The sequence below is a fragment of the Balaenoptera musculus genome, chromosome 6 (assembly GCF_009873245.2).
Source record: "Balaenoptera musculus isolate JJ_BM4_2016_0621 chromosome 6, mBalMus1.pri.v3, whole genome shotgun sequence".
NCBI classification, from domain to species: domain Eukaryota; kingdom Metazoa; phylum Chordata; class Mammalia; order Artiodactyla; family Balaenopteridae; genus Balaenoptera; species Balaenoptera musculus.
The window spans coordinates 13,961,279-13,985,321 of record NC_045790.1 but is presented as its reverse complement, the minus strand read 5'-3'; the positions used below and the strand labels follow the sequence as shown (position 1 = coordinate 13,985,321).

At 36.2% G+C, this 24,043-nt stretch overlaps 1 protein-coding gene across 1 annotated transcript in view; it reads left to right on the top strand.

Moving 5' to 3' along the window:
• Nucleotides 1–19,119: 19,119 nt before the first annotated feature.
• ADAM7 (ADAM metallopeptidase domain 7) overlaps nt 19,120–24,043 on the top strand; it is a 61,374-nt gene continuing 56,450 nt past the window's right edge. The window contains 2 exon segments of the mRNA XM_036855600.1: nt 19,120–19,171; nt 20,136–20,239. Coding sequence (XP_036711495.1) covers nt 19,120–19,171; nt 20,136–20,239 — 156 coding nt within the window.

Below are 24,043 nucleotides of genomic sequence, written 5' to 3'. Positions count from 1 at the left end.
TTAAGAATAAGAACAATAAAACTTTTTATTTACCTTCAATTACTCTTCCTTCAATGCTCTTTCCTTATGTATATCTGAGTTTCTGACTTTATCATTTTCCTTCTTTCTGAAGAATTTCTTTTAACACATTTTGGAAGGCAGGTATACCAGCAAAAAAGTCCTTCAGTTTTTTTCGTCTGAGAAAGTCTTTATTTCTTCTTCACTTTTAAAAAGTAATTATTCTGGGTATGGAATTCTAGGATAGTTGGTGTTTTCTCTCAATACTTTGAATATTTTACTCTACTCTTTTATTTCTTGTATAATTTCTGAGAAGTCAGATGTAATCTTATCTTTGCTCCTCTGTAGGTAAAGGTGTTTTTCCTTTGGCCTCTTGAATTTTTTTTTTTTTTTTATCATTTCCACTTGCTTCAAGGTATTTTTTAATTTTGTTTGTGATTTCTTATTTGATCATTGGTTGTTTAAGATTGTGTTGTTTAATTTTACTTTCCCTCTCTTTATGGGACTAAAATTATATACATATTAGAAATCTTGACCTTTTCCCATAAGTTGTTGAAATTTTGTTTATTTTTTTCAGTATTTGTACACTCTATGCTCCATTATAGACATTTTCTATTGTTATATCTTCAGGTTCACTGATCTTTCCCTTTGCATGCCTAATCTACTGTAAATCATAAGCAAAAATTTAAATTTTGAGAGCAATTTTTTAATTTCTAATAATTCCTTTTTTGTACTCTTTATATAATTCATTTATCACTTCATTAACTTCGTTTTCTTTTAAATCTTTGAACATATTTCATATCAATGTTTTATTGTTCTAGTGGGCTAATTCCATTATTTCTGTGATTTCTAGTTCTTTTTTTATTGGTTGATCTTCTCCTGGTATTGGGTAATATTTTTCTCTATCATGCTTAGTAATTTTTATTGGATGTCAGGCATTTTCGATTTATACTGTTGAATTCTGGGCTTTGTTGTGTTCCTTTAAAGTGTACTGGGATTTTTTCCTTAATTTCTCTTTCTGATTGTTTGTTATTAGTGTATAGGAGTGCCAGAGATTTCTGTGCATTAATTTTGTATCCTGCAACCTTACCAAATTCATTGATTAGTTCTAGTAGTTTTCTAGTGACATCTTTAGGATTTTCTATGTATAATATCATGTCATAAGCAAACAGTGACAGTTTTGCTTCTTCTTTTCCAATTTCTTTTATTCCTTTTTCTTCTCTGATTGCCGTGGTTAGGACTTCCAAAACTATGTTGAATAAGAGTGACGAGAGTGGACATCCTTGTCTTCTTCCTGATCTTAGTGGAAATGCTTTCAGTTTTTCACCATTGAGAATGATGTTTGCTGTGGGTTTGTCATATATGGCCTTTATTATGTTGACGTAGGTTCCCTTTATATGCATTTTCTGGAGAGTTTTTATCATAAATGGGTGTTGAATTTTATCAAAAGCTTATTCCGCATCTATTCAGATGATCATATGGTTTTTATTCCTTAATTGGTTAATGTGATGTATCACATTAATTGACCTGCATATATTGAAGAATACTTGCATTCCTGGAATAAATCCCACTTGATCATGGTGTATGATCCTTTTAATGTGTTGCTGGATTCTGTTTGCTAGTATTTTGTTCAGGATTTTTGCATCTATGTTCATCAGTGATACAATACCTAGGAATAAACCTACCTAAGTAGGCAAAAGACTTGTACTCAGAAAACTAAAAACACTGATGAAAGAAATCAAAGATGACATAAACAAAAGAGAAATATACCATGTTCTTGGATTGGAAGAATCAATATTGTGAAAATGACTATACTACCCAGAGCAATCTACAGATTCAATGCAATCCTTATCAAACTACCAATGGCATTCTTCACAGAATTAGAAAAAAAAATTTACAATTTGTATGGAAACACAAAAGACCCCGAATAGACAAAGCAATCTTGAGAAAGAAAAAAGGAGCTGGAGGAATCAGGCTCCCTGACTTCAAACTGTATTACAAAGCTACAGTAATCAAGACAGTATGGTACTGGCACAAAAACAGAATACAGATCAATGGTACAGGATAGAAAGCCAAGAGATAAATCCACACACATATGGTCACCTAATTTATGACAAAGGAAGCAAGTACATACAATGGAGAAAAGACAGCCTCTTCAATAAGTGGTATTGGGAAAACTGGACAGCTACATGTAAAAGAATGAAACTACCTAACACCATACACAAAAATAAACTCAAAATGGATTAAAGACCTAAATATAAGACTGGACACTATAAAACTCTTAGAGGAAAACATAGGAAAAAACACTATTTGACATAAACCACAGCAAGATATTTTTTGATCCACCTCTTAGAGTAATGAAAGTAAAAACAAAATGGGACCTAATGAAACGTAAAAGTTTTTGCACAGCAAAGGAAACCATAAACAGGACGAAAAGACAATGCTCAGAATGGGAGAAAATATTTGCAAATGAAGTAATGGACAAAGGATTAATCTCCAAAATATACAAACAGCTCATGGAGCTCAATATCAAAAAAGCAAACAACCCAATTAAAAAATGGTGGAAGACCTAAATAGACATTTCACCAAAGAAGACATACAGATGGCCAAGAGGCACATGAAAAGATGCTCAACATCACTCATTATTAGAGAAATGCAAGTCAAAACTACAATGAGGTATCACCTCACACCAGTCAGAATGGCCATCATCAAAAAATCTACAAGCAATAAATGCTGGAGAGGGTGTGGAGAAAAGGGAACCCTTTTGCACTGTTGGTGGGAACGTAAATTGATACAGACACTATGGAGAACAGTATGGAGGTTCCTTAAAAAACTAAAAATAGAGCTACCATATGACCCAGCAATCCCACTACTGGGCATATACCCTGAGAGAACCATAATTCAAAAGGACACATGTACCCCAATGTTCATTGCAGCACTATTTACAATAGCCAGGACATGGAAACAACCTAAATGTCCAACGATAGATGAATGGATAAAGAAGATGTGGTACATATATACAATGGAATATTACTCAACCATAAAAAGGAATGAAAGAGTGCCATTTGCAGAGACATGGATAGACCTAGAGTCTGTTATACAGAGTGAAGTAAGCCAGAAAGAGAAAAACAAATATCGTATATTAACGCATATGTATGTAGAAAAATGGTGCAGATGAACATATTTGCAGGGCAGGAATAGAGATATAGACATAAAGAACGGACATGTGGACATGGGGGGGAAGGGGAGGGTGGGACGAATTGGGAGATTAGGTTTGACATAAATACACTACTATGTGTAAAATATATAGCTAGTGGGAACCCGCTGTATAGCTCAGGGAGCTCAGCTCGGTGCTCTGTGATGACCTAGGTGGGTGGGATCGGGGGTTGGGAGGGAGGTCCGAGAGGGAGGAGATGTGGGTGTACATGTGGCTGATTCACTTCTTTGTGCAGCAGAAACTAACACAACATTGTAAAGCAATTTTACTCCAATAAAATAAATAAATAAATACAGTGTACTGGATTTCCCTCTGATAGTCTTTTCAGCATGGACTCTAGAACTTTTAGCATGGATCTAGAGTAGCCTTTTAGAGCATGAATCTAGCACTAGCTTAGCCTTACTACTAAGACGTGATCCCCTCTTACTCTACTGAATGTTCTGAGTGATGAACAAAGTCTCTCCATTCTGGTTCTGAATTTAGCTTTTAGAATTACTAGCTGAGCTTTTGTAATTGTTTGGTTTATTACTCCTCTGTAATTATTCTTTCTCCAGAAGTCGCTATTTTCCTGAATCACGAAGTTTTCTGTTACACACATGCACAAATTTTTGTTCATCCATACACTCAATGGACCCAATGTGCAGATTTCTGGAGCACTTTCTCTGCTACACTGATCTACAAATCCTATCTTCCTAAGGACTCTCCCACCCAATTGAACTCTCTCCTCAATTCAGCAGAACCATAGGCTATGTTTGTGTTTCCTCTTCTTGTGCTGCATTTCAGGTTGAAATCAAGGTTGCTGTGGGGCTTCCTTGTTTGTTTCCCTTATTTCAGGGAAGTCTGTTGTCTAATTTCTAAAAAAATCATTACATATAATTTGTCCTGTTTTCTGGTTGTCTATAGCATAAACCCAAATTTCGATACCCCTTAATGAGGAAATTGGAAATATTTGGACCTATTTTTTCTTATTCCATTCATCAGTTATCTGTAGATTTTGGAGAAAGGAACGCCTAAGTTTAATTTGTCACCTTAACACCTATAGTTTCGAAACAGTGAAGAATAACATTTTAACCATAACATATGGTTTTTGGATGCAGTTATCCTAACAAAACTTTGTTCTTATTGTAAAATATAAGAAAAATCCAATCCCTTTAAATAAACGCTAAATTCAAAGATAAAACGCATCATGAATTTATAAACATAAGTGTACCTCCCACTCACAGAAACTATTCCATGTACTCCATTTCTCATCACTAGATAAAAGGGCAGGAAGAAACTTATTTTAGAGCAATGTACATCAATCTCATGATTGAAATGCAATCATTTCCAGTTCTTGAAGTTCTTATTCAAACCAGAACTATATGTCTCTTTATTCACAGTGTTTTTCCATTCAATACAGGCATACTGCAAGTTCAGTTCCAGACCACTACAATAAAGTGACTATCAAAATAAAGCAAATCACATGCATTTTTTGGTTTCCCAATGCATATAAAAGTTATGTTTACACTATACTGTAGTCTATTAAATGTGCAATAGCATTATATCCAAGAAAGTACATACCCTTATTAAAAATATTTTATTGCTGAAAAATGCTAACCATCATCTGAGACTTCAGTGAGTCATAGCAGTAACATCAAAGATCACTGACCACAGATCACCATAACAAATAGGATGAAAATGAAAAAGTTTGAAATATTGAGAGAATTACAAAATGTGACACAGAGACACGAAGTGAGCAAATGCTGTTGAAGAAATGGCACTGACAGACTTGCTTTATGCAGGATTGCCACAAGCTTTCAATTTCTAAAAAAACACAATATCTATGAAGCACAATAAAATGAGGTATGCTTGTAAATATTTTTTGTTTGTTTTATGGGAATTCTACACGCCTGGTCTGCATGCCTTGGCCTGACCACTTATTCTTTCTACACTTCACTATTCATAGCTTAAGACATAAGGATAATTTCTATTTTACTAACTTATGAGGTATGACCAGGATCACATGAGATAATCTATGAGGTGCCTATTTTTAGATGTATTGAGCTATAGATATGTCATACACACGTTTGTGAAGTCCCAATGTCCTTGACATAAGCCATTATAATGTATGTGAGAATATTTATTTTACTAAGAAATTACTTTGATAGTGTATGTCCTGAGTCTCTCTTCCTGAAAAGCATTTGATTTTAACTATATGGAGAATTGGAACCATTTGCATGCATTTCATTAAGAAAATTAATGGATCTCCAATTAGTATAGTCAAATATTTATTCATTATCCTCAGATTTAAATTAGATTTTTAAAAATCATATATCTCCCTTAATTGGTAACCCGCAGTAAAAAAAAACCAAAAAAAAAAAAAACTAGTAAATATGAATATCAAAGCTTATTGCCTGGTCTCTCTCTCTCTTCTAATCTATCATCCTATCCATACCAACCTACTTATTCCTACACTGGGTAGTTAAAAAAATTGTTAAGGTAACTAATAATGATACATAATACACAAAGATGAAAACATCAGTTTGAAGCAAGGAACAAAAAGTAAACCTCTGGGTTTTAAAATATTCATCTTTATTAATTTTGTCCTCAATGTGAATAAGAGGTGTTCTGGATCAGAGAGAGATTAGTTATTAGTATTTCCATAATAATAGCTGTATTGTTTCCTTTGCTCCACTCTTACCCCAAGACAATACAAAGAAAGCCAGATGGGAAAACTTATTTGAGTGGTCAGATACTCCCTAAGCAAGAAATGGAAAAAATTGGATTTTCTCAGCTGTCTCACAGCTGTCTTTCTCTCCAGTCCAAGAAGAACACAGAAAAACCTTTGTTCCTTAGAGACAGGATGGAAAAGTTTCTAAGTTCTACTCTAATCTTTTGGAATATAAATATATCACTCCAAAGGCTAGAGATGCCCCAGACTTTCAGGCTTCGATGACCTATAGGTATATCTCCAAGGTCCCAGGTCTCATTTTCCATTGAAATGTTAACTCATACTTGTACCTATGGAATTAGATAAATGTCACTGGAGTTCTCTCACTCTCTATACTGGTGTATTATCTTCTCATGGCTTATTCTTAGGTCAGGGTACAAAATTTCTACAAGATTTATTCAGAAAATCCTTGATCTGCAGAAACACAAAAATATTTTCTCTATATTCCTCAGTCATACAATGGCAAGATCATAAAATTTATATGGAACAGCAAAAGTAGGAGAAAGTAGCTCTAGGTTGAGTCCTTGAAATTTCTCTTTTAATAAATCCCAGAAATCAACTAATTTCCTAGTTAAGAGACTCTCTCTTTTGAGTAAAATACATATACATATAGTCCTGTGCATATACACACACAAAAGACAAGCAGAAAAAATCCATTATTTTCACTCAAATAAGTGACTATATTTTGTTTTGTTTTTGTTTTACTTCCTCTTGGGAAATTAAAATAAGCTTCACAGAAATTAGAGAACCAAAATATTTGTTGTAAAATAGAGAGAAAAACTCATTAGGTTGACTTAAATGCTCTTTTGATTTTACTTTTTCAGATAAAGGGCTTTTTGCCCAGGGCATGTTATTGAAGTCAGATTTCCTTATTAGGAACAGAGCATTTTAGAGCTAGAAGAACCCTTCAATATTTAACAGCCCTAATGGAATCAGAGCTAATTTTAGAAAAAGTATGTCTAGGATACATATTGATTTGTAGTACTGACGAAGTTTGTGTTTCTTCAGAATTATATATTTCCAGTTACCTCTCTATGTTCTTATTACCCAGACGGGCTTTCTAACCGCTTTAAATCATAAATCTTTTAAAATTATTATATCTTTTTAAAAATTTAATTTATTTTCTATTGGATTATAGTTGATTTGCCATACTGTGCTGGTTTCATGTGTACAGCAAAGTGATTCAGCTATACATATATATATATATATATCCATTCTTTTTCAGATTCTTTTCCCATATAGATTATTACAGAATATTGAGTACAGTTCCCTGTGCTATACAGTAGGTCCTTGCTGATTATCTATTTTATATATAGTAGTGTGTATATGTTAATCCCAACACTCCTAATATATCCCTCCCCCCACCCTTCCCCTTTGGTAACCGTAAGTTTGTTTTTGAAGCCTGTGAGTCTGTTTCTGTTTTGTAAATCATAAATGTTGACAGGAGGTAGATGCTTGGGATTTTTTAAAAGGTATTGACCTTTATTAGAGTCAGTGTGATATCCTGAAACGCACTGGCTTCTAGAATATAGACTTGGTTGGAATCCTTACTCTGCCACTTACCACCTGTATGAAATTGGAAAGTGAGATTGGTTTACTCACCTATGAAATTACCCCCCATTAATAGATAAGGACACAGGATGTAGAGGCACTGGATGAAGTATGGTTACATGCTGCAAACTTTTGACAGGTTTAACAGAGATATATAAATTGCTAGCTGTGTGTGTGAGCACAGTAAGCACTCAACCCATGGAAATAATTTTAGCAGATTTCTATAATAGAAATCATTTTTCTCTTTGTTCAATCTCAGATGGACCACCTAAACATCTCTGACTTTCCATAGCTCTATCCTCTTCAACACAGGAGGGTAACTCAGGACACAGTTGGAAAACTTCTTGTGCATCTGAGGACTGCACTCTTTGCATCACTTATACTGACATGATCATTTACACACTTTCAACAAAGAGTGGTGCCTTGGTGTCCAGGAAAAGAATGCCTAGAAACTTCATTATGAGATTAAATACTTCTAAAAGACAAGTTGGCTTTCTTTCAAGAAAAAAGATAAAGTGTTATGTAACACAGTGAGCAAAACAAATTGCTCCATTTTTGTTTCTTCTTGCTTTTCTGTTTTTTACTATGTGTGTGTGTACATGTCTGTGTGTATTATGTGCAGTACTCTGTAACTTTGGCTATTTGAGAGGAATTCTATTCAACTCTTTTCTCCAGATTTCCATTTCAGTTCCTCTTAAGAGCTCTGATCAGTAAAATGTAATGCAGCAACCTCAGTACTATTGAATATTTATCTCCTCAATGGTTCAAAACTTTAAAAACAAACAAAGGAAAAATACACTGACAAAAACAACATTGCCTAAGACAGGAGTTGGTATATATTTTCTGTAAGGGACTAGAAAGTAAGCAAGTATTTTAGGCTTTGTGGGTCATGTGGTCTCTGACGTAACAACTACTTCTCTGCAGTAGCCATAGACAATACATAAACAAATGGGTGTGGCTAAGTTTTCAATAAAATTTTATTTATAAAACTGGTGGCCCACAGACCATCATATCACAACCCCTGGCTCATAAAATACAATGGATGCAATTTTATTTCTTAATTTTGCAGAATATCACAGAGCAACCTTCCAAATAGTGGGTTACAAATCATTACATTTAATCTTCCACACTAAATACAGCTGGAATATCCTGTCTCTAGCAAGGAAAACTCCCAGGAATAAAATCCCTCCATCTGAGGGATAGGATTGAAACTTACCAATTTGACTGAAAACTAAATTAAGATAAAACTGATAAAATTCCTCTTCCTGGTCAGTCAGAAGATCTAGTACAATCAACACCATTTTCTCCTTTCTCCAATACAATTCATCAAGCCAGATATCCTTATCATATGAGAAACAGGTCTGACAACATTTTTTCTGTGTTGAAAATTTTAACAGCTATTGTCTTCAGGATAAAGTATCATCCTGTTACTCTGGCAAACTGACCTCTTCATATTCCATCTTCAACCTACCTGGGAAGCCTTCTTTCATGGCACAATCCACCTCCCCAATCTCATTTAACATGTTCCATTGTTAACATCTCCATTGATCACCCAAATCAAAGGATCTGTCAGAGTTTTAGATATGAGTTGACTTCATCTAGATTGTTTTTTAAACAATTTCATTTAATTTCATAGCAATACTCTCCTAGAGAGTTCATACCTTTGAGCAAGTCTCATTCCATTAATATCCAACTAATTTTTTTTTTGTCCTGCTTAAAAAACTATTACAATTTCTACAAGAATGTATTACTCAGTTGAAGCAACTGAGAAAGTTCAACAAAGGAATGGCAGAAGCCCAAGATTAGAGGGCTCAAACCATAACAACAAACAAAGAGAAAAACATAACACAAAACAAAACCAAAAGCATACTTCCTCACTTCATAGGAAGAGAATGAGAGTAAATAGTTTTCTTGGGTGAATTCTCCTTAAGAATTAGGGAGAAATTAGTATGATTCTTAAAAGAAGAAACCAATGAAAAAAATTAAAACTATCAATCTCAACTTTCTCTTCCTATTTCTGCTTCTAACATGGATACTAGCAGGCAGCAGGACCATCACCAACAAAGCACTGTGGAAAGCAAGGCTCAAAATACTCCCTACATATTTGCATGGCCCGTGGCTGGAGTTTGAAACTGGAAGGGAATTTCAAACCTTATGCAGGGGCTGGTTACTTTGAAGATTAAAGAATTTTTTTTGAGATTATCACTACTGTAGGACTTCTCTGTTATGCTCAGAAGTGAGAGAGTAGAATAATGGGAACATCACACATTGTCTAAGGGACTTGAGCATACACAAAGCTCCACCATTTGCTGATTATCCTTGAATGGGTGAATTTCCTTTTGAGACTCAATTTTTTCATTTGAAAATGGCTAAATTATTATTTAATTTAACTACCACATATTGTTTAACACTGAACGAGCAAGTGACTGACAGAGTGAGTGCTCAGGGTATAAGTTTTACTTCACCAAGCCTTTAATTTCAAGGCTGAATCAAGACTGTGCATTCTGAGTTAAGGAATATCCAGGGTGCCAATATTCCTCCTTCCCTTAATGTTCTCTTTGTGAGGTGACAACCTTTGGTCCCATGGGGAGCTTCTGGCACAGGTTTGAGGGCCATTCCCAGCCTCTGCTCCACGATTAATGAAGTGCTGCTGGTACAGGCCACATCAAGATCAAGCTGTGCCGGCAGGTATTATTGTGGGTGAAAGCAATCTACAGAGTTTGAATGGGCAAACTCTAGAGATGGTATCACATCTTTCCCATATTCAGAAGAAAGGCACGATCGATATCCAAGTTATTCAAAATATTACTATGACCCTGACTCCTACTACTTGATGGTCCATGAATAGCCCTTAGTCACAGGTGATTAGGGGGCTTTTAAGCAGCCTTAGGTTAGCTATACAGAGACCCAAAGAAGCTCAACTTTTCAGGAAAATGAGAATTATTGTGAAATTTTTGTTCAGTCCCAGTGAATCCACAATATTTATCATCTATTCTATAAAATGAGTGTAGCAATAATGTTATGATAAATTATAATCAACTTCTTACATTACTATTTATTGAGTACCAGCAACATGCAAGGTCTGGTACTGTTAGACTCCGCAGGTGACATATGAATGCTCGCCATGGTCTCTGTCTTCAAAGAGCTTGCACATATTTCAGAAGATAAAGTGAAAATTATACTAATAATTTCTATGACTGCAAATATTTGAGAGCAGTGATAGGCAGAGGGTAACTTCAGATATATCACTTTATTAAGATATAAACAAACAAACTTAATACTGTGGATTCCACTATATCTAGTCTACCATAACAAGCAGAGAAGAAAGACTCACTCAAAGGTACTCACATACCAACATGCAGACTGTAGAGCAGAGCTAGGCAGAGTATTAGGAGTCAGGGGAAGGAAGGAGTAGTGCGTGCTATGGTGGGTAATAGGGGTAACAGAAGTATCATGAAGAATGTGGTACTAGATGTGTTGGGTTCAGGGAAGGTGGACAGGGGATGATGGCCCTTCACCCCAGAGAGTGATTTATTATATTTGTCAAATTGGAGGTGAAGGGTGGCATGGAATGAAGCATATGATGAAGCCACAAAAGACTGACAAGTATACTCTGAGTTCTGTTTAATCAACCTTGAAAAAAGATGTTTCAGCTGAAATTGTAGGCAGATGAAAGGAGGGCCAACTGTGTAGGAGAACTCCCACAGGCGTGCTGATAAAAGGAGCAGGGGCACCAAGAACCGAACAGGACAACCAACCAAACGGTCACTTGGCTAAAAGTAAAGTCCTTACACCGTTTTGTTGATAATCTTAAAATATTGTGCAAACAGTGGCTAGATATGGTAACTTATGTCTCCTTACATTTGACCATCCATGCTACTAAGAAATCCTCTTCAGAAAGGCAGAAGAGGCCAGAATCTCAGTCATTCATTGGTAATATTCAGTTTCTTGAAAAGAAAATATAAGCTATATGGACAATATCCTGAAATAAATGGTTAATTTACACAAAAAGTTTATTGAGAGTCTGTTAAATGCAAGGAACAATCCTAAGCATTGGGGGTATAGTACCAAACAGAAAAAAAACTCTACATTACATTTTAGAACAGACAGAGGATGAAAAATAAATACATGAATAAAAGTCTTCATTTTACAGGTACTAAGAAGCCTTCAGTCACCAAGTGGGAAGGGGGATACGGAGTGCTTAGATATTTGTTCAAAGAGGGGTGCAATCTAAACTAGAGTGAACAGAGAACGTCTTGGTGAAAAGGTACTGAGGAAAGAGCTAAAAGAGGTAAGGGAGGGAGCCATAGGGATGTTGCCTTGAAGTGACAATGGGCTAGCATGTCCATTCTGGGTACAGGGAGAAGGACAGAGTAGCGGAAGAGGTTGAGGAGAAGAGCCAGTGATGAGGTCCAAGAGTAACAGGGCACCAGATCACGTAGGGACTTGTAAATCTCCACAAGGAATTTAGCTTCCACTCACCATTAGATGGCAAGCCACTGGAGGATACCAAACAAAGGAATTGACATGGCATTGCTTCCATTTTAAGATGATCACTAGCTACTTTTGGAAAAGAGACTATGAGGGAGAGGCAAGGATAGAAATGGTGAAACCACTGGTCAGGAGGTTATTGTAATAACAGACGATTGTGGATTTGCTCAGAGTGGTAGCAGTGGAGGAGATGAGAAAAGATTAGATGCAGAGTATATTCTGAAAGAAAAGCCACTGGGGCTTCCTGAGAGATGGTGTATGGAATGTGAGAGAAAGAGAGGTGCCCAGGCCAACATCAAGGTCTTTGGCTTGAGTAGCTATTTTGATTGACAGCATTGTCATTTCCTGAGGTGAGCGGGACGTGCGGAGGAGCAGTTTTGGGGATGAAAACCAGGAGTTTTGTTTCTGTGTATATTAAATTTGCTATGCTCACTAGACATCAAAATGGAGATGCCAAACGGACAACTGGAGTCAAGGAAATAATTCTGGGACCTATGAATTTGGCAATCAACAGCAGCGCAATAGTTTTTAAGACATGTGATTTGTTGAGGTCTCCAAGGGAATAAGTATAGACAGAAAAGAGAATAAGTTCAAAGAGTGAGACCTGAGACCCTCCAATGTTTAAAGGTCTGGGATATATGGAGAAATGAGTGAATCAAAGTGAAAAAAAAAAAAAAAGCATCTAATGAGAGAGAAAAAGCAGGGCTTCCTTTCCAGTAAGGATCGTGTATCAAAAAAAAAGAGAGAGAGGGTCAAATGACAAGTCGAATATGACCAAGAAATGAAATTGGGACTGAAAATTAACCACAAATTTAAAATATGGAGATCATTGGTGACCTTGATGAGTAATTTCAGTAGAGTAGTGGGTACAAAAGAGATTGTCTCTTGTCCCTGACTGGAGTGGCTTAAAGAGAGAATGAAGAACTAAGAACAGTGATTATAGATAACTCCTTGAGTGGATTTTGGTATAAAGGGATCAGAAAAATATCAAGGTTGCTGGAAGGGCATGAGAGATCAAGAGAGTTACTATAATTTGTTTAAAAATGAAAATTACAGCTTGTTGAGGAATGAAGTGAAGGTGTGACATAGTTCTGTAGGAACTGGACTTATGGATAGGATCATGAATGCTATCACTTATGCAACTGGGGAAAATCTAATTGCATTTCATTTCATACCCTGTCACCACTTGGCTTTAAGTCTATGTTGTTTAAACATTTTGACCTTACCGAAGTTAGTGCATTCCCTAAAGCTCTTATGAAACAGTTAAATTGAAAGTGAGAAATAATGTCAACCCTTCAACAAAATTGAGAGTCGTATATGTATTATGCACTATTCATTAATCTTATTAATCTACACAGTGATCTTGTGTAGGAAGCACTATTATCTTTAATTTGTCATGAGGAAACCAAAACTCTAGGAATATTAAGTAATTTGTTCAATGTCACTAGTTAAGTAATGTGATTATCAGAATTAAGAGATGAAATTTCTATGCACTCTTTTTACTCTGGGTCTGCCATTCCCCAGGAATAACCTTGTCCTTTTGGGTAGCAGAGTGAGTCAATTTTTTTTATGGCTCTTTTTGCATTTATAACATGACATTTACTATGCATATTAATTTGTGGAAAGTAGCATAATGATAAAAAAAACCTCCAAACTTGTCATTATTCTATCAAGTCAAAATTTCTACTTACAGTGAAGAGGTCTTGGAAAAGGAGAAAAAAATTCAGTAAAAGCATGGAAACATAGCATCTTGATGTTAAAAAAAATCTTAAATATCAAATAATCTGATATTCCCAATTTATAAATAAGGCACTGGGGCCCAGAAAATAAGTGATTTGTCAGAGGTAGCAGAATTAGTTACAGGGGAACATAGAGTTCCTGATTTTGAATCTAGTGTTCTTTTCAATGCACTTAAAACACAATTAATGGGCTGAAACTAGCTTCTACAAAAAGAATTGCAAGTTCCCCTTAATGTGGTTTTGCAGTACTTTATAATGATATTTCTTTTAAAGTCAGACAGAAAATGCTAATCTTTATTCCAGTATTTCTGTGTGAAGTTTTTGCCATTTCTAGTGTAATTTGAATAAGATTTTTTTTTTTATTCACTTCGTTCTCTTCATTCACTTGAATTTACTTCCCCTTTTCTTCATGTTTCTCTTGGCAAAGGACATACAAGAATAAGCATTTTGGGCTTCCCTGGTGGCGCAGTGGTTGAGAATCCACCTGCCAGTGCAGGGGACACGGGTTCGAGCCCTGGTCTGGGAAGATCCCACATGCCGCGGAGCGACTAGGCCCGTGAGCCACAACTACTGAGCCTGCGCGTCTGGAGCCTGTGCTCCGCAACAAGAGAGGCCGCGATAGTGAGAGGCCCGCGCACCGCGATGAAGAGTGGTCCCCGCTTGCCGCAACTGGAGAAAGTCCTCGCACAGAAACGAAGATCCAACACAGCCAAAAAAAATAAATAAAAAGAATTATTCTGCCAAAAAAAAAAAGAACCCATTAAAAAAAAAAAAAAAAAAGAATAAGCATTTTGAGCCTGCAGAGTGGGCCGCCTCCCGTTTCTGACTTAGAATATATTCTTTATCATCTGTCATGCTTCCTGGGCCTCCACTATTGTGAATTCACTCTGTTAAGTCCTTAAAAAGGGGTGAGGGATTGCTCTCTAAGTTGCTGGCTAGGAGAGAGGGAGCAGGATTGAGGGAAAGAAAGAGAGAAGGAAGCTCAGGAGGGCAAGCCTGAAGGGGTACCTGGATTGTGAGGGAGGTCAAAGGGAGAAAGTGGACATGCACTTCACAAAGCTGGGAAGCCCCCAAGACACATACTCCTGCTTCACTACTTGTTAAAGGGTGATCCTAGTAATGATAAGGATTGGACACAAGAATCTACAACCTCCAAACCCCTCCCTGAAACCAAGATGGCATTAGATTGGAGAACCTCCTATGAGAGGTTGCTTCACTAATTTGCAGCTAAGATATGAGGGGACAGAACAGTCTCATATTTGTCTAATTTTTAAAATCTGCTTTTGCCTGATAAGCAGACTTCCCAGAGCCACTTTGACTGAAATCTGCTTCAGGGATCATTGTTTGTTTGTTTGTTTGTTTCTAAAGCTTTATATACTTTAGTGATGATGTTAATTTAAACACAGAAAGCTGTGACCTGAGAGTGAGAATAAATTATAAACTAGTTATATTATAATATTGCACTATTCCACACTAGTCACTTGATAGAGTTTTATGAGAAGAAATAGTTTCTTTTCCCCTCAAAAAAAGCACTAGTGTATAATAAGAACAGAGAGCCAAGCAGAAATTTTATTTTAATGTCTGCTTTTCACTTATTGATTATGGGTCATGAGTAAGTTCCAAAAATTTTTCTTCTTTGAAAGTTCTTGGCTGTTTCACCTGGATTAGCCATGGATAATGTCATATCTCTAATCTTATAGACATGCTAGAAAGTTAGCTCAGCCATAACTAAAGGCATCAGACAAATGCCTTTAAGCCTTATCATTTAACATGACACCATAAATAATTGGGATTCCACAATTGGTATTTTAAACATTGTTTATTCTAGTTTCCACAATTTAGACTATAATAAAGGCAAGCTCAATATAGTTCCAACCTATCACCCAATTTAAAATGCTCTCTTTAACTGTCACTGTGAATGAAGCTGCTAAGTTCCATTTGATATGTGGATGAGTATTTGTTTGGTGACGGGTCAGATATACTGAGTACGCCCATCAGTCTTCTACTATCTCTTGTAATGACCTGAAAGATTATCAGAAACTCTACTGGTAGAGATGATCATTTGGATCAAAGTTGTTTCAGTTACGTTCAAAATTTTTAGAAACACACGTGGATAATCACGTTGCAAATTAGGTTTATTTCATTCAACAAATTTATATTGAATACAGTGTGTATATGCAAGGCACTGCTAGATTTGTGGTACCAGAGTAAGAAAAAGCCATTAGTTTGGTTGAGAACCACCTTGTTAGTGACTGTATATAACATTCCAAGAATCGAGCCCTGGGGATCTGAGGTATTTAGATACTGGGGAGGGAAGGATGATGCAACAAATGAGACTAAGAAGAAGCAGTGAATAAGCATGGAGGAGATCCACAAATGAGCTAAACCCTTCAAAAGGTGAAAGTCATCAACAGTGTCAAAGGTTGTAAAAGGTCAAGTTAGTGAAGATTGAAAATTGACCACTGGATTTGGCAGAGGTGCAGATCATCGGTAACATCGACAAGAAGTGTTTCATTGAGTAAAGGATAAAAAGTCTGTTTGGAGTAATTTCAAGAGCAAATGGGGAGAGAGGAACTGTACATTCATCTTTCAAGAAGCTGTGCTATTAAAAGAAGTCAGGAACGGAGTAGTAGCTGGGTGGAAGGTAGGGTGATGTAAAAGAAGAAATGCTTTTTGAAAAGATATAAAAATGGCAGCATATTTGTATATATACTAATTGAGAGTATTCAGTCTCAAGAAAGAACTTGCCAGAATGATGATATTGGGGCTAGGGGACAAGAAGAAATGGAAACCAATATATTAATGGTGGGTAGACCTTAGAGGAATGGGCAGTACATTTATAGAAACGAGAGAGAACTAGTCTGTTTTCTCTCTACATCTTGACAGTAATGTAGATGTGATCATTGGAGAAGGCGAGATTTTTTTCATCTGATGGCTTCTTTTTTCTCAGCGAAATAGAAAGAAAGCAGGGTGATCAGCTGATACTAAGGGGAGATTTAGAGATTTGAGGTGAGAAGAAGGAGTATAAAATAGTCAGCTAAGAACTGGAGAGTGAATAAACCAGGGAATGTAAGGTTGCCTGTCAGCACAGATTCATTTAATACGCACACCATCCCTATGAGGTACATGTTATTGATAATATTATACCTATTTTATAGATGAGAAAAAACAGAAGTAGAGAAATGTTTCATGTTTTGCCCAAAGCCACAGAGTCAAAAGGTGGCAGGCAATTTACCTTCTGAGGCTTTAAAGCCAAGTGAGTCTTAATCCTATCACCCATAAAAAAAATGCATTTTGAAAAGATCACGCTTGTTGGAATATAGCCAAAGACAGTCTATGATATCCTGGACTAGGATGGAGACAGAAAAGTTGGAGAAAAGTGGATGGGATTTTTTAGAAGGTAAGATAAACATAGTTAGTGATGGACTGATTATGAGGGATATCCATGATGACTACTGGGTTTCAGACTTGCAATGAGGAATGGATGATGACATCATTAACTAAGAGAACAGGTTGGGGGAGCAGCACTTTAAGTTTTGTATCTATTGAGTTTGTAGGGGCTTTGAGCACTTCCAATGCAGGTGTTGAGCAGAGAGTTGGCTGTAAAGGTCTATCGCTCAGATGACTGGAAATATAAAGTGTGAGGCATATTATAGAGAATTAAACCATAACTGAAGATGAGATGGATTTGGAACAAGTGTACAGTTAAGGGAAAAGAAGATATAGGATAATACCTTGAGGAACTCCATAATTTAAAGGTTGGGTAAAAGATACAGCACTCAAGTTGCCAGAGAGCTAGAAAGAAATTAAGATTATGTGTCAAGGTACTTCAATAGAATATTTCAAGGGGAAGGGTATGGTCAACAATGCCGAGAGGGCAAGTAGATGAGGAACCAAAGTATCCATTGGCTATAGAAATTGTGAAATCATCAGAGATATTAGTTAGCTATATCAGTAGAATAATAAAGGCAGTGCAAGTGGGATGTGTTAGGATGAGTTGGAGGTGAGGAGATTGGCACAAGAAATATAGATCAACTTTGTGAGAAGTTTAACTGAAAAGGGAATGAAAGAGGGTGATGGTGGCGGTCTGTGGAATATAGGATTGAGGGTAGGATTTTGTGAAAGGGAGAGATTTTAGATTATTTAAATATCAAAAGAAAGCTTCCCACTATGGTAGATTGGTTCCGTTCATGGGAATATTATAGGGATAATCAATAATGTGAGATGGGGAGGGGATAAAATCCCAGATAAGGGATTGTATTGCAAAGGGATCTCTCTTCTAATATAACGAGAGAACACATGCATATAGATAGGTTTGTACAGGTCTTCTGCACATTTGCCCATTAATGTTTGCTTTTTGTATTGATTTGAAAGAGCTCTATATTATAAGGATATGTGCCCTTACATTTTATTATATATGTTGCATACATTTCTGGAGTTTTTATTTGTCTTTTAATTGTAATTAATTTGTGATTTATGGCATAAATAAGTTTTCATAAATAAGCTTGGATGAAAGTGGTCAAAAGGTGCAAACTCCCAGTTATAATATAAATAAGTACTAGGGACGGAATGTACAACATGATGACTGTAGTGAACAGGGTTGTCTGGTATATCTGAAAGTTGTTAAGACAGCAGATCTTAAGAGCTCTCATCACAAGGAAAAATATTTTTTTTGGTACCTGTATGAGGTGAATCATTTCATAACATATGATGTCAAATCATTATAATGTACACCTTAATCTTATACAGTGCTGTAGTCAATTACATCTCAATAAAACTTGGAAGAAAAAAAAGGAGGTTATTTCCCTTCATTTCCCCCTCTTGCCCCAGTGACTCTCTGGGTTCTTTTATCAGGATGGGGGGTGAAATATTCATTTTGATTGTGTTTCATTCAGTACTCTAAAGACCATTATCCTCATGTTCCTGGCCCAGACCTTTATTTAGCTAGGAAAAAAAGTTCTCAATATTTCTGTCTAGTTTTTTTTATCAAATTTTCCTTAACAGTTCTTACAAGTGGCTTTCAGCATAGAAAGACCTTCTTCAACCACAGTTTATATAAAGATTCTTCAATAATTTTTTCCAAGTCATAGGTGATTTTTTTCACTTTTGAATTTTTAATACATCTGGAATCATATTTATATTAGGCATAAAGTAGGGATCTCTGCCCAGCCCACCTCCTCCACCACCACCATCTCAGTGGTTGCCTTTAATTAGTACATGACGTCCACTTTCTCGGTTTTAGCCTCAAGTACCTCACAAATTGTGTAACATGATCAAGGAACACTTCCTTGTGCTGGATTAAAACTGCCTGTCTATCTGCTAGGGTCTTCATCCTCACTGCGGAAGCAAGGACCAAAAACTGTGCATGTCTCTTCTCAAGCACATGTGCCCCACTTTTGCCAGAATCATTCAGAATGTTTCCCAGGAGTTTATTCTTCACGATTTTACTCATTTCTCAGATTAAAGGTATGTCATAATCTTTTTATGAGGGTTTCCTTATTAAGCTATGAGGTAATGTCTCTCTCATCATTAAGTTTAAATTGTAAATGATAAAAACATTAATATCCATTGATGATTTTGCTGAGAACATAGCATAGGATTTGGACTAGATTATGGCTAATCTTGAGATTCTACAAGTCTATGAAATGCAGTATCACTCTTAAATACTCTGATGGACCATGAGAAGGAGGAAGGAGTGGATTTTACTGAATATCTGCAAGGCAGCAGACACTGTTAGCCATCAGCCACTTTGCATATTAGCATGCTTAAAATGCTATGTTATTATCTCCACTTCACAGGTAAAGAAATTGAGACTAATATCTACAGATCAGGAAGATTAGATATACTACTTATGGTCATATTGCTAATAAACTAGTAAAACTTTGGTTCAAATAAGAGCAGATTCCAAAATCCTATACTCTTTTCTCTATACCTCTCTGTAGTGGGGTTGACAGGGCTCACCTGACAGATGACTACCAATTTGATAGGTAAAGCATAGAAGATTATCTCAGTATCTAAAATCCCTTTCACAGGGGAAAGCCTTATATTAGCTATGAGAGTTAAGACTTCAAATGCAAATGTCCCATGGAGTTGAAATCACTAATTTACATTGAAACAGCCCATTCCAGTGGCTGGTTTGGATAGGTGGCAGAATCCAGAGACAGGCATGAGAGGAATAAGATGACAAAGGTGACACCTGCAAAACAAGGTGAAAAGACAGAAGAAGCTGAAGGACCCTACTTTCCAATTTTGCTTGTATTTTCCTAATTTAGAAATATCAGTCTCAATTTCCATATCCATAAGGTGGGGATGCTCTTGTCCATGACTGCTAATTGGGAGCAAGTGAACTCTATGAGAATAATTCTGTTATCCAATTACTGTGGGTGAATGTTAATACCAAATATATTTCTGCCACTATGTTTCCTTTTAGAAAAGGTCATCCTTGGAGTAGAGGGTCAAGAACTGGTTTATCCTAAAAGGCTTCCTCTGATACAGGAGCGAGATATTTGGCACACCCATGAGGATGACATACAGGTACAGGCTTTGATTTAATAAAAAGATGCATTACTTTCACAGGCATAAAGAAAGCAACCTGTCTCCAATCAGAAGCAAACAAGGGAGGTGTCTTGATTTTTCTGAGGACTCTTATTCAGCTTACTGCCTGTGCTTGGTGGGTGGGAAATAAAGGTTGGGGGAGAAAGTAATCCCTTGACAGATTAGGAAACAACAAAGAATAAAGCTCAGGTTTTGTGGGGGAGAGACATTTAAATTCTTCCAGTTGATGTGACGAGTTCCACTAACAGCTTTCCAGGCTGATCTAAGGCAACCTCATTTGTTCTGAGCTGGTGCCAGTGGAATGTAATCTCTGAGCATTTTGCTTTCCCAGTGATCTAATATGCAGATTTATTTACCTCACAAATTCTACAGCAAACTTGGACAACTTTCACAGGAACACAAAGGCCTACTTAGCCTGTTGCTCAGAAGAGTGTTTACTCAGGTGTTAAAATTTAAATACATTTAAAATTCATTCCAAAAATAATAAATATTTATGTAGAAAATATACAATACACCTAATGGGGAGGAAGCTTCAAAATTAGGTTCTTTTCAATGCCCACAATTATAAAAGACATTCAATGACTGTTTTTAGACAATTATTATCAGGCATTTCCATTTTGAGCTTTAGGATTTTAATTTGGCCCACGGAGCATCCTGACTGTCGCTTTGCCCCAGCACTCCTTGAGAAAGCAGACCTTTCTCAATGGAATGACCTGTCTTCCCCCTACCATGAGAGGAGACAGCCTTCCAGGCTTTCACTTTTTAGGTTTCTCAGTCACAAGTAAGACACATTTCAAGTTTCCAAATGGTCCCATTGAGGCCTTTTTCCCATGGCTTGTGATGATAAACAAGCAAGTCTCCATCTACTGCCATTTGGAAATAATGTTCTAACCATTTTTTCTCTAATGCTCTCCTGCAAATAGTGTCTCTGATCTTCAATTCTTTCTCACATTCTCAAACCCTTCACTGGTTGGACGTTGGTACTCAGCTAAGAGGTCCAAACCAAATTTCTATCACCCATTGTCCAAAGCTGATGGGTTCTTTGGCATCTACTGTCTTAAGACTTAATCCAGACTAATATGAAATTTCCCATATGAATCTACAAGATGAGCCTGGACAGGGCAGGAAATATACAAATGATTGGGAGCATCTTGTAGTTCTAGAAAGTCAGGAACTCTCCAACAAATGAAAAACAAACCCAAACCCACATTGATGGGAATATGTCAAGAGAACACCAGCGGACAGCTGAAGATCTTTCAGTGGCCAAAAGGACAATTGAGCAACAAAGTCAATAACATGGTTTTGGACCATAACACAAAGTATCAGTTAATATCCATGAGCCCACATTGATATAAATAAAAGATTGAACAAGTAAATTCATGAGGGAGAATAGACAAATCTCCCATAAGGAAGAATCAAAAAATTGATGTAGAAACTCATCCCCCCAGGAGGTGGAGCATAGAGCCCTACCCTTTGAGAGTGGGCTGTGCATAGTGATTTCCTTCCAAAGAGTAGATAGAATAATATGTAAGGAGGAACCAAGTATAACTTTACAGTGGAGAAAGCTGACAAATGCTACCTCGGCAAAGCGGTCCATGTTAACCATCAGTAATAAGTCATGTTGACAGCACATACTTTTTATATGATGTGATGAAAACTGGCACTTGATTTTGTTGTTTTCTGTCAAGTCTCCATAACTCCCGTCTAAACATGAGAAAACATCAGAAAAACCTAATTGAGGGAAAGCCTACAAACAACCTGACCAGTATTTGACCAGTATGCTTCAAAACTGTCAAGGTCATCAAAGTAACGGAAGTCTTGAAAAACTATCACAATCTAGAGGAGCCTAAGGAGAAATGACAACTAAATATAATGTGTCCTGGATGGAATCCTCTAAAACAGTAAAAGGACATTAGACAAAAACTATGAAATCTGGATAAATGTAGCCTTTAATGATAATATCAATCTTGGTTCATTAGTGGGACAAATATACCACAGTAATATAAGGTGTTAACAACGGGGAAATCTGAGTTGTGGGGTCCATGGGAATTTTCTATATTGTCTATCCAATGTTTCTCTAAATCTAAAATGCTTCTAAATAAAATGAATTCAAAATTAAACAAAAATAAATATAATTCTAAAATAAAAAAGTGAAAACTTCTGTTTATTGACAACAGAATGACAAGATGAAAAGCAATATTATCACATTTAACAATATTAACAAGTTCATATATTAGCTAATATAAAATCCATATTCAAGCACTGAAATTTCAAAAAAGTCCCATTATAACATCTTGTTACACACACACACACACACACACACACACACACACATACACCCCTATACATATAGTTATGTTGTAAGATGGGATTCAACCCTTCTTATTTGATTGAGCACCTAGTTTCTGCTGTCCATCTATGAATTCTGCATCTTTACAATAAAGTTCTAATTTTATATTAAACCTGAAATAAAAAAGTCCTAACCTAATGCGTTCCTCACATTCAACAAACACAAACCTCCCCTTTTCCTCCCTCAAAGCTGCCCCTCTTCAAAAGACCCACCTTTCAGTGGTGACAAGTTAAACAACCAGAACCTGGGGCAATCCTTGACTTTTCTCTTTTGCCTCCTCTATCAAGCAATCACTAAGCCTTGAAGATTCCAGTATGTAAATAGTCTTTGGAATCATCTACTCATCACTATTCCTGCAGCACTCCCTGCTCAAATCACCTGTACACCATCAATAACCTGTAAATTCTTTTTCTGCCTACAGTCGTGATTTCTGCTGATCCATTATCCATAATAAGCAAGCCATCTAAAACACCAGACCAACTTCTGCCATTTTTCTGCCTAAACCTTTTGCTTCTCTTTGCTCTTAGGATAAAGTCCCAAATCCTCTTAAGTGACTTAGTGGGCTGTACATGATTTGACTCTTTCCTAACTTTTCGTTTCTCATTTCTATTCAACTGACACTTGATTTTCTGGAAATATTAAACTTCTCTGTCCTTCAAATGTGTCAAGCCTCTTCCTACCTCAGAGCCTTTGCATGTGCTGTTCCTGCCCCTGATCCCTCTTTTCAATATCTCTCACACAGTCGCTTGCATTTCTCATATTATGATGCTTATAATACCCAATTACATTTACTTGATTTTTTCTTTGCCAGGCTGTGGCTTCCTTGAGGGCAGTGACCTGTATCTTGTGCACCACTGTTGAATAAATGAGTAAACAATAAACTAAAGAAATGTGCAAGATATATGACTAGTAACTGTGAATACTTAAATTATAAAGAACCCTTATGAATCATAAAGAAATAAAATACCACAAAAGAAAATGGTGAAAGGACAAAAATTAGAAACTCATATGCAAATATATAAATAAACTAAACAAAAGGAAAATATAAATTCCAGTGGTCATCAAAGAGAATAATTTATCACAATAAGTTATCATTTCATTATTCAAAAGACTTTTATTAATGACAATACCTAAGGCAAGGAAACAAGAATCACTATAAATTTCTGGTGAAATTCTAATTTTGAACTTCCTTTCTTCAAGGTTACCTGGCAGTATTTACCAAAAGCTTTACATTTTTTTCCATGTTATTGAAAATGAAATTCTAACTGTAGTGAATACCCCAATGAAATTTCTAATATAGATGTAAATTAAATAAATTCACTTTTTCAAAAAATACATACTGTAAGACAACATGTATTGGAATAGGAAATGCTCATGGTTATCATTTATTTGTATGTGAAAACGTAGACTATAGGACGGTATACACAAACTGT